The 12,154-nt window shown below is 36.8% G+C and overlaps 1 protein-coding gene across 3 annotated transcripts in view; it reads right to left on the bottom strand.

Annotated features, from left to right (window-relative positions):
* The window catches only part of PDZRN4 (PDZ domain containing ring finger 4), a 413,884-nt gene that overhangs the window by 54,377 nt on the left and 347,353 nt on the right, over positions 1–12,154 (bottom strand). For all 3 annotated transcript variants that reach the window (XM_003906211.4, XM_021922186.2, XM_009180529.4), the window contains one exon: positions 10,138–10,240. In XM_003906211.4, coding sequence (XP_003906260.2) covers positions 10,138–10,240 — 103 coding nt within the window. The remainder of the gene's footprint in view (positions 1–10,137; positions 10,241–12,154) is intronic.

Genomic DNA, 12,154 nt, shown 5'->3' with positions numbered 1-12,154 from the left:
GTGAGCACAGAGAGGCAGATGGGAAGTGCCTCATATGCTATGAAGTTTACGTTTCATTATATAGGCCTGAGTTTTCCAAACTGGAATGTCAGGGGAGCCAGAAAACCACAACTTAAGCACTTTGCCTCTTCCTGGAGTATCAATTTGTGAAAGTGGGGGTGTGGATACCACAATATATCTACTAAGAGGTAAATGCAAACTTCAAAAAAATAAAAAGAAACACAAAACCGGCATGAAATTGTTCTTTAGGCCCTACACCCAGACTTGGTGGGCTAAGACCCCTCATGTTCCTCATTATTCCTTTAGGAAAAAGCTCTGAAGAGCATTGGTAGAAGCAATAAAAAATCACTGAGGAATTTTCAGCAGAGGAGTGACATGATCATTCATAGTAAGAAAGAGATGGTGATGGCAGAGAGTAAGATCAGGAAGATGTGAGGAGGCTACTGCTTCAGAGGAATGGGGAGTAGGGCCTGGCTGTGAAGATGCACCAGCCTCAACTGAGAACATTTCGTTAATGTTGGAGGTGAGAAGTAGGAGGGAATCAGGGCTGCTCTCAGCTTTCTGGTCTGTGCCACTTTACCTGGAAAGCAAGTTTGTTTGAAGGATTAGAGGTGATCTCTAAAGCACGTAGTTGAGAGTCTGGCAACACAGTAAATGCTCAGAACACAGTAACTCTTAGCATTGTGCAGCTGATGAGGCTGTTAAACAAGACAGGATAGAAGAACAAGTAGATTAGGGGCAGAAGCATGCTTAATTTAGGAGGCATTTCATTTCCTGATTTCATTTAAAATATCCTTCAACTTTGAAAATTCAAATCTCTTAAAACTTATCTTTTTTTTTTCAACCTTATGCGTATAGACCTATATTTGAATATACAGTTGAGATGGAAGTAGGTATACATTAAATATTAACTATAATGTTAAGCCCACTTACTATGTTGATGAAACTATATTATTTCCATAAACTGGGTATTTATTTCAAGCATGTTTTATTTATTTATATAGAGTTGGGGGTCTTGCTTTATCACTCAGGCTGGAGCACAATGGTATGATCAGAGCTCACTGCAGCCTCTAACTCCCGGGATCAATAATCCTCCCACCTCAGTCTCTTGACTAGTTGGGACCACAGATGCACCAAGGCCAGTTAATTATTTACTTTTTTGTAGATACGCGGTCTCACTACATAGCCCAGACTGGTCTCAAACTCCTGGCCTCAAGCTATGCTCCTTTTAAAATGTGCTTTAAATAAAGGTTATATAATAATAAAGGAAATAAGCCCACTTAATACTAATGATACTATTCTCATATATTGCCTGTAAGAATATAAATTAATACATCTTTTCTTGGAAAGCAATTTTTCAATAAATATTTATCTGAAGTGTCATAAACTATTCTTGTGCATTGATACAATAATTTTACTTTGGGAAAATTTTCTTAGGGAGATAATTCTGAAATGCAGACAAAGACTTATGCATAAAGCAATTAACTGTAGCTCTTAATGATTTAAATAAAACCTGGAAAAAAATGTTAAAACCCCCCAAAATGACAAAATTGCAGTCATACAGTGTACATAGAAGAGGAAAACAAACACAAAATATAAACTGTGGTTATCTTAGGTGGTATAATTGCCATCACATTTCAAAATTGTATTATGGACCTCAAATGCATAGATTGGATTTGCCATACATCTGTACTGGTTCTCTTTTATTTATATTCAATTACATTGAACTGGATTATTTAATAGACAGTGAATATTGGTAAAGGCAGCATGTAATCAGAAACCAGAGTATTACCAATAGCTTATGCCCTTGAAGGAGAACTGTAAACCTAATATAAAATACATAACCTTTAGAATTCCATTCATTCATTTCAGAGACAATGTGATATAGTGAAGAAAAAATTCAAACTAGGATTATTTTCTGTATTTTTGAATCAAAAAATATGTATTATGTGTAAATAAAGTAATTTATTTTCTAGTTTTTACAGACTGCATCTTCCATTTCAAATTGGTAAATGCATATGAGCTCACTTGCTCTGAATGCTAAAGCTAAAGTCAGAGATAATACAGAGAGGTGTACTACCTGATACCAATTGAGACATATTGTACTACACATAGACCAGATCAGTGTGACGCCATGTGAGTGTGTGGGCTTTCTCTATAACAACTAAAAAAAATGTAGGTTGATATGTTTAAACTGTGAAAATACTTGTAAAAATTTTTAAGAATTTGACCATGAATTTATCTCACTTTGCTTACGTGAGTTACATTCTAGAAAGAGATGCAGACTAATCACTCCACAGCTAACACTGGTTGTTCCCGTGGAGCACACAGGTGGAATATGATTCATTCAAGAGACAGATCTAAAACTGGGGCCAGACTCCTAGTCTGCTTTCCTTCCACTTTATTCTACTGCCTCTGAAAAGAACATTAGAATCTTTAATATGAATTTTGCTTTATATTGGAAAAGACAGCTCTCCTTTTTCTGCCACTATGAAAACAGTCTTTGAAGGCAGAATAGAAGTCACTGGAAAATATGATTTGATATGCAAATATGCACCTTAAACACGACCTTTCACAAACACCTTTAAGTAATGCAAGGAAATCCTCTGAATGTGTATCATAAGTATCTTCAAACAAAAATTGAATGTCAGCATTTTGATAAAAGTCATAGACGTAGTATAAGGAATCTTTATTTTATATATAGATCCCTGGTAAAACAAATGTGCCCATGGTTACCTGGTTTAATAACCAACTTGGAAGGTTCAATTTGCTTTTCATTGTTTTCTTAGGAAATAAGGTTTAGTCTTGTCACAATCAGTGAGGCGAAAGACAGATTTGCTTCTTATTTGTTTTATGAAATTACATGAACAAATTAATAGCAATACTAATCTTGTTTCATTCAGTAAGAAATCTGAAAGAATTATAATACTTTGGTAACTGTTGCCAACTTTGTGGCATTTTTTTTTTCTAGTCACTCTTTAAGCAAGACTTACAAGAAAACAAAAAGTAATCTCAATTTAGGAAAATCATGCAATTTAATAAACTTAGGTACTAAATCTAAGAAATTCTGCTTGGAATATTAGGATTATACAACATGTAATTATGAAGTAACAGTCTCAATTAAAGTTCAACAAGCAAAAAAACAGAACAACCACATAACATATTGTCTAACTAGGATACTTTCGAAAGTAAAAAAAAAAAAAAAAAAAGGCTGTTATTCATAATGAGCCATACACCAAGACTGTTTAGGGCAAACCAGGATGTATAGTTATCCTAACAGACCAGAACCCCCGTCATTCTTTAACTACATAAATTAGCATGTCTATTTACCAGGATTCACCAGCTTACACATTTGTGGTAAAACACACATATATTCCTCGGTAAAACAGAAACAATAAAAATCCCAATTTTCTTCCTTTACAAGCTGGCTCAGGTATACACTTAAATCCATTTCCTCTAATTACTAGACAAATTGATATCCTATGAAAAAAGACTTTCTCACTTTATTTCAAATTGTTATTGTCCATCAGCCTTCTTCTCCTCTCCCCGAATTTAGCACTTTGTACTTGTTTTGGGGACTTATAAAATAAGAATAGTAGCAGCAATGTTTATTCATTCATCACACAAATACTACTGAGGGCTCACTGTGTGCCAGGGCATGTGCTGGGCCCTCCTGGTGATGTGCAGGTAATTACAAGAGGTCACTTCTGTTATGAAAGACTATCTATTTAGAAGAATATACAAGTACATAAATGACTATAGCCCTCGGCATAATCTAAATGACAGAAAATGTTTACAGAAAGCAGTGTGGGAGTTCAGTGGTGGGAAGGATCGTGGTACATGGCTGAAGGACATCATGGAATGCTTCTGATGTAATGCTTGACTCTGTCTTTGAATGATAGCAGAGATTGTCATAAAAGCATTCCACAGGCACAACAGCCCATCAGTAAAGGCACAAAGAAATGAAAGCACACATCCTCTGTTCTAGTCTGTTAGGATAACTATATATATATATTTTTTACTTTTGAAAGTATCCTAGTTAGACATTGAGTATTGTTATGCTGTAGAGTTTGACCCCAAGATGCTGGAAAGGTGAGGTGGTGAGAGAGTTCCAAGTACCCTCAATGCCAGGCAGAGGATTTTAGAGTTAATTCAAGGAACAGAGTCATACAAGATGATAAACAAAGGAGTAAACCAATGAGAGGCACACTTGAGAAGGTTTGATCTGGCAGTGGTGAATAGGATAACCTGCAGAGACCAGGGACGGGCCACAAGAGACCAAAAACTAGCCTAAAGGTAGAACAATGTTGGAAACAAAGAGAAGGCAGCAGTGATAAGGAGAAACATGCCACAGATAATCTGGAAACACTAGTTCCAATAAATGATAACTTATTGGTTTGGCTATAGGATTAAGATTCTCATCTGACATATTTAAGAAAATGGTGGTGTCATTAATAGGCACCTCAGTGAACCAACTCCAGGCTGACAGAATACCATCTTATCTTTAATGCTCAGGTAATAAAAATATTTCCGCACTTCATCCAGATCAGTTTTCAATTCAGTAAATTTCCCAAAGGAACGGCACTTATGTAGGTGATTTTTTTAAATGGATGATTTTACTGCCCCAGTAGTAAGTGGTATAAAATTATTTTAGCTATTTCATTAATAATTCTAAAATGTGACTAACAAGCGGAAGAAAAGGGACTAAGTGGAAGACATTCAGTGAGTTAAACAAATCTAAATATTCTACCCTTTTACACTCTATACACTATTTTCTCATTTATCTACTTCAACACACAGATAACATATGGTCTCTTTGTCAATTATGTTTCATACCCATCATGTTTCTTCCATCATTGGCTTTCAAACTCTTTGATAGGTTTGCCTCTCTCAAGATCAGAGATGGACAGAGTCATCTCTGGGTGGACAGAGACAGCCCCAGCTGGTTAGTGGGGGAGGCACTTATTTCCCCGTCTGTTGCAGTTTTTCTCACATATACTGATTGAGCCCTTGGTCAACAAGTAATAAAGGGGGTACAAGTGTGGATTAGAGAACATGCCAGATTTGTACCAAATATGAGATTCTATGATTTTATAAGGTGGCCAGTAAAGATAAATTTTCAAGGAGTCCAATAACTTTCTACTACATTACTTATTTCTCCCTATTTTTCACCCTCTTCGCCCTTTCCTTAGAAGTGTTTGAGACAAAAATGGCATTAGGATCAAAACTCCTGATTCCAAGAACAAATACCTGCTGGAAAGCAAGAGGGCATTATAACTGGACAGTGGTCCCAAGTTCTTTTCCACTTCCCTTTGTATGGAAAAGAGGAAAGGGACTGAGTGGCTCAGAAGTTGGTCCATGCAGACAGCAATGGGAGTCCTCATTTATTCCTTCATGAAATATGCATTGAGCACCCACTGTGAAACAGACCGTGTGATGCAATAAAGCTGCTGCCCTCAGAGCCTTGAGATCCATATAGCTCTATAATGCATCATGCTAGGGACTTGTTTTTTTTTGTTTTGGTTTTTTTCAATACTGGCTTCACAAATCATGAAGTTGCTCAAAAAATATGATGGAATCTAGGTAATAATTATCCTCTTGCTATTTTTTGAATGAAAATCTCCCTGATTCATGATTCTCTTTTCTTTATGTAAGAGAGAGATTATATACTTAAAGTCTCACAAATATTCAGCACATATTTGCAGGGATCCAGCTCCAGGAAATACATTTTGCAAAATGACACTTCTTAGCACAGTACAAGGGTTTACTTATGCTTTGCATAAGGACGGCCAAGAGGAAGCTAATTAATATGCTAAGTGCTCACTTCTATTTATAGACACTGGTCCAAGTTTGGTTTTTGGTTAACATGTACATGGAACTCTGACATGTATTTATCCTCTCTTTTCCACTTTTAATACCTCTTCAAGCAAAGTTCTAAATTTTTTTGGCTTACATTTTTATGATATTGGACGCATACAGGGTACTTATTTCAGCCTTTTGTATATGTTTCTTTACCTGATCATTGAGGGAGAAGTAAAAATGATTTCCAGTGGTATTTCTAAGTGATAAAAATCTACAGGCACAGAATTGTTGCTTGTCTTGACTAACACGATGTTTTATACGATCTAAATTTTGCAAGTATTGGTTTCTGACCCCTCTATCAGCATTAGCATTGACTTTTGAGAGTTAACGGCAAATGCTGTAGACAATTCAACATCTTCCTTGCACTCAGGCAATTGCAAACATATCTTTATTAGGAGGTGGGCAAAAAGATCTCTGTGTTTCTTGAAACCGTTCCCTTTAAATTATTTCTAGTAGAGATTGGATTTGAGATCTGCCTCTGACTTGCTAAGGATTATTTATGATTTACTTCAACCTTTAGCTGGCTCTAGGGGGGAAAAATGAACAAAGTTGAAACTAAAAGGAGGAGAAGCTTAATCCTTAGTGAAATGCCAGTGGCGTGGAACACCCTGACTCTTATGATGGGTGCATTTTTAAATTTTTTATATGTTTATTTTTTCTCAAAAATAAAATTAAACTCATTTATCATTTTTAATTAGAGAACAAGTATCATCATTTTTTAAAGAGAACAAATTTCAAGCTGTGAGTCTTTTAAAGTAGACTGGTCCTCTGAGACTTTTCTGAAGCACTGTGGGGAAATTTTAAACCCAGTCAAGTATTTTTCTTAGGAAAAGTGGTGATAGGTCATGGTGAAATACGGGTGTCATTAAATTTTCATAGAGGTTCTTAACACACCAGAGTCACCATAACATGGACACATTGACTATAATATCTCCAAACAAGCATTTGCTTGTCTGCCATGGCTCTGAAGGGAGCTGTTACAGTCCGTCAATGAAGTAATCTGCATGTTAAAAAGTCCCTAAATATGTATTTACAAGATAGTCAGATCTGTTTTGGTCTGTTGGGTTAATAATCCATGTGCTAAGTCTGTATATATGTACTCACAAGATATACAGATCAGCTTTGGTTCACTGAGTCAATAGTAAGTAGGTCTTTAAAAAGGCGCCTAAATAGCTGCATAGTTTGTATTTCAGCAAGTTCAGAAATGCAGTCTGTATACTATAAGCTATTTCTTTTAAAGTGCGGATGTATTGTTCTTTTTCCAGAGGATGCCAAAAGGTGTGCTTCACTCTAACCTGTAATATTTTGCCCTTAAAATCTCAGAAGAAAATTGCCATAGCACAAACTATATTAAAGCTCTGAGGCATAGCCCTCCAGGCTGGGGTGGATGCTGTCCTAGATTATGTCATACATATTCCATTCGCTATCACTGTTCAGGTCAAATCCCCCACTCCCTGTCAGCTGACTTTGCTTCCTTCCTGTCAGTCTCAGCCCAGCAGCTAGAGTAATCCTGTATGGCCTTCCTATGTTCCAGCAACTTCCCGTTTCAGAGTCAAAGCAACTTCCTATACCACGGTCAAAGCCAAAGGCTCCTCAAGATATGCCCTCCTTTCTCAGAATTCACCCCTTCCACTCTCTTACTGGCCTCTTTGTTACTCCTCGTACACTCCAGCATGCTTCTGCTTCAGGTCCTTTGCACCTGCCCTTCCTTCTTTCTGAAAATCTCCTTTCACATGGCTAGATCTCTTATATTCTTTAGTTCTGTTATGAGAGAAGTCTTCCATGACCACTCTGTATAAGACAGCAACATCCGGTAACACCACTCTTATTATTCTCCATTAGTACTTCTCACCATTGAAAAGAATATGTCCTTACTTGTTTGTTTATTGTTGACCTCCTTCTCCTAGAAGCTCCTTCCACTGGGGCAGGAGCCTCCTAATTCCATGCTTAGATAACTGCCTGGTACATTTTAAGTCCTCATTAAATATTTATGGTACAAATGAACGAAAGCAGATGCAAAAGGAGTCTTCTTTCTGCTTCCTTGATTTCCTGGTTGTGCTCATGTTTAGGTTGAAGAGGAATGCGTATCTCTTTCGGAGCTGAAGCCGCCTTCTTGGCCATTAAACCTCAGTTTCCTGTAATATTCTCTCAGTGGCACAAAACTGGTACTTCCTTAAGGTGCTCATCCATCCTGTTCCTAGAGCTATAGGGCTCTGATGAAGCTCCTAGAGGAGCTAGGGTCATCTCAGCTGGTCACAGAAACATCAAATCAGTCTGCTTCTAGGTGCAACAGTAAAAGTGCAACACATAGACAGAAGTAGCATTTCTAAATGTCTTCACTGAATGAGCCTAATGGTGTCCACCATAGGCTCCAATGATAGCAGTGGACTGACTGACTAGATTTTGCAGTTTAATCTGATGCAGCCACAAGGGATGGCATGTGCCACTCTATGTATGTGTCACATAACGGTAACAGACTGAGGAGTACTGGGCAGAACCACTATTCTCTCTTGAATCTGGTAAATTTCTCTGGAGGTATTATCCCATGCCTCCACTCCCACCTTTAACCATGCATGTTGTTCTCAAATGCATCCTTTCTAATGATTGAAAACTGTCGTAGCAACTCCTTCCTTATTTGAATTTCACAGGAGCATTCTTTATTTCAATCACTCAGAAAGGGGGCTTTGGCAACGGAATCACAGCTGACAGCAAATTAATGACTATGATGCTGTGATTAGTTGAGATTACAGGCTACAGAAAGCTTGTCTGAGAATTCACCACTGACATCATCCTGATGCTGGCTTCTGCTGGGGATTAATAGTGGCCAAAAAAGAGGATGTGGTTCAGCTACAGTAAGCTCCATATAAATGTAAAGAAATCTGTCTGTACTGTAATATTTCAATGACATGCTTATTAATTAAAAGGGCTTTTACTGTTAACTTGCTTAGCCTAAACAATCTTCCTCCTATGCCCTCTCTCAGCACACTGACTTATTTTAATAAAGCTATAAGATGTCGAAATAAAAAGTTGAAGTGATCTAGATAATTCCAGTCCCCAAACCCAAAGTATTCATTAACTAAAAGGAAAACATAAGAATCTTGAATTATTTGGATAAGTCACTCAATTTTATAATTTATTTTACATGAATAGACAAAGCAATGGATATTGTAATGCATGCCAGGGTCTGAGTAGTTTTAGAAAATAAAACTTTTCAATCAACTTAATAAAGAGGAGATAAAAATTTAACATGAACAACACAAGAATGACAAAACCATCTATTCAGTTACCTGGTGTCATTTCACATCCTTCTAAATTTTGGCTGCAAAGAAATAATGATTTCTGTAATCCCTAGGAATGACTTTTGTGGGGAGAAGGTTTCAAACAAATGTCTATTTGCTTTAGATGAGCTTCCTTATTTGATTTCAGATCCTCCTAAGGGAAGAGATTTCAGGATTTCCTGGTTGTAAAGTGGAAGAGAACACTTAGCTGAACTTGTATGACATCACCTGAAGCATTAAAAGGGCAGGTGATCATGAGTTCTCTGCCTGTTTACCAAAGCTGCTTTACTTCCTCAATCTATTTTATTTTTAAATGTCAGAGTAGTCTGAAATCTTTCAAAGATATACAGGCTGCAGAAGCAGAGGAAATATTAGGATACATTATTTAACTTTTGTGAGAGCTTTAAAATAATTAATGAATGGCCTTTTGAATTGTTATATATCACAGTACAGATATTCTAACATTAGACCATGTGAAGAATAAATATAGTTTAACAACAAAGGGCATGAGGCCATCTCTATTTCTAGGAAGTCTGTGAAATGGCTCTTTGGAGTACATACCAGAGGCACAAAGAGAATATTGCATTTCCAAAGAATGCAATATAATAAAATTTGGTTTATCAATGAAAATTAGAATATTATACAACAAATGAAAACAGTAAACACAATTTTTGTTTTAAATACATTTTTCAAAGTCTACTTGGAAATCCACATATATTATAGAACAAATTTTTAAAATGTAGTGGTTGTAATATTATTTATTAAAAAGCAACAAAATGAGAGCAAATTATATTTAAGCTTATACTATAAAGATATTTTCCAATATACATAAAACACTGGAGACACATAGCTAGAACAAATAGTATTTGAAAGATCTTACTCTAGATATGTAATAGACAAGACATTTCTCACTGTAATAAATTAATTTCTTTGTTATACAAAACCCCTCAACCATAACTTCATGAAGAAATGTGAAGTGGTGTGAAAATGATCTTACCTCATATTCAAAATCTTCTGTTCTGTCTGCATCAGCAGGCAAGCTGGAAATATACTCATTGTCCTCATAAAATTCATGCTCTATTGGATGCAGAGAATGGCAGCTATGGGGAATATAGCAATATGATAGGCATAGATTAAAAGGGTTGTTTTCAAGATTAAAACTGATTTTAGAATTTCACTTTAGTTTGCTCTGCTTTGGAATAAGACCTGTAGTGATCTAGCCTTTAAACAAACTACAGCTCAGAAAAAGCAATCGCTTTCCTTTCTCCCTCTATGGGAAGTCCATCGGTTTGCAGTTTCTGTGGAATAAGGGCCTGTGGTCAGAGTTGTATTCTGTGAGTATACAACTCTGGGCCTGTGGTCAGAGTTGTATTCACATCAGAGACTGATGTGAAATCTCTGACAGTCCATGATGCTTTATTGATACTTTCTGGCCTGCTTCTATTCCACCGAATGTGACAAGCTCGACACGTGGGTGTGTGGCATTTGAGATTGCAGTCTACTCAAAAAGGGGTATTTGTCATAAACCACTAACAATTTTGTAATTCACAGCTGCAAACTATTTTTTGAAAACCATTTTCAAAAGCACATATTTTTCAGACTCTAAAATGTGCTCACATTGTACCCTCCCCTCTTTCTTAAGATCCCCCTTTCTCACTCTCCCTCATAATGCACATTTTCTCCTCTTTGATCAAGGACATATACACAAGTATTAAAGAGCATTTATGGCGATCAATCAGTGGAAACTCCTATAAGCCGAAAGGTTTCATAATACCTTTAGAAAATTCTTAGTGACGGAGAGAGCAGATTACATTAAGGAAATGAGGGGATATGGGGTGTTGCACGTGGCTTTTACGTATTTCAACTTTTAGGAAATATTTTAAATAGTTTGTAAACATGTTATTCAATTTATTATGTTCTGATATAAAGACCACACATCGTATCATATGAAAACTAAGAATAGTTTAATAGCAAAGGGCATAAGGTCTTTTCTATTTCTAAAGACACTGAAAAAGCCTAAATATAATTGACTAGTTGGTTGCGGATGAGACCTCTAAGCCTTGACAGTGTGGACCTTATTGAAAAATTGGAGACAGCAGTATCAATTAGTTCTCTTCTCCCTTGCTGAAAGGCAAGAGACCCATCCTCATGCTCTCATACGATGGTCAGCATAAGTATTCTATCAGCCTCTCTTCACTACTATCTATGGCTGTCAGCTCCACACAGGTCTAACTAGTGTAGGCCAGAATGGTAAAGTAATAGAGGCAGCACCTTGCCTTGTGTCTGCCAGATAAATCTCCTTGCTTGAAGCTGAACTGGGTCCACATAGCCCATTTGGGATGTTGGAACATTGAAGTTTGCTGCTTTGGACATCTGATGTGTTTCCTTTGTCTTTCAGATAGTAAGACGGGAGCCCTGCTGTGAGGAAGACTTTATTCATTCAACGTTTATTCAGTGGCTACCAGATGCCAGGCCAAGTGCTGGAAATATGTTGGTGTACAAAATCCAATTCTGCCCTATTAATTGGGGAAAGCAGCAAAGTGGGAATTTTAATACAGTGCAATAATTAAGGGAAAAATATAGAACCTTGGGAGCACATGGTAGGGGGTGGACCCACTGCAGCCCTAGGAGGTTTTCTAGAAGAGGTTGTCTCTAAGCTAAGGTCTGCAGCACCTAGGAAGAGCAGCAAGATGCACTGGCTAAGGAAGTAGGCATTGGGGTCAGACCTCTTAGGCCTAGAAGCCTGGCCCTGTCACTTTTTTGCTATGTAATTTTGGCCATGTTACTTAATATCTGTTCCCTCATCTTAGACATAGGATGTTGATAATATAATGCACTCCATCATGAGATTATTGTGAGAACTAAATGAGTCGATAAATGCAAAACATTTGGAATAATACTGAAAGCATGTTAAGTTAGCTAATACAAGCTAGCTATTATTATTCATTCAAGGAAGTATTGAATGGCTACTATGTTTTAGGCGGTATTAATGAATATTATATATTTGTTTCCTT

Source organism: Papio anubis, chromosome 9 (assembly GCF_008728515.1).
Source record: "Papio anubis isolate 15944 chromosome 9, Panubis1.0, whole genome shotgun sequence".
NCBI lineage: Eukaryota > Metazoa > Chordata > Mammalia > Primates > Cercopithecidae > Papio > Papio anubis.
This window is presented reverse-complemented; position numbering and strand designations above follow the sequence as displayed.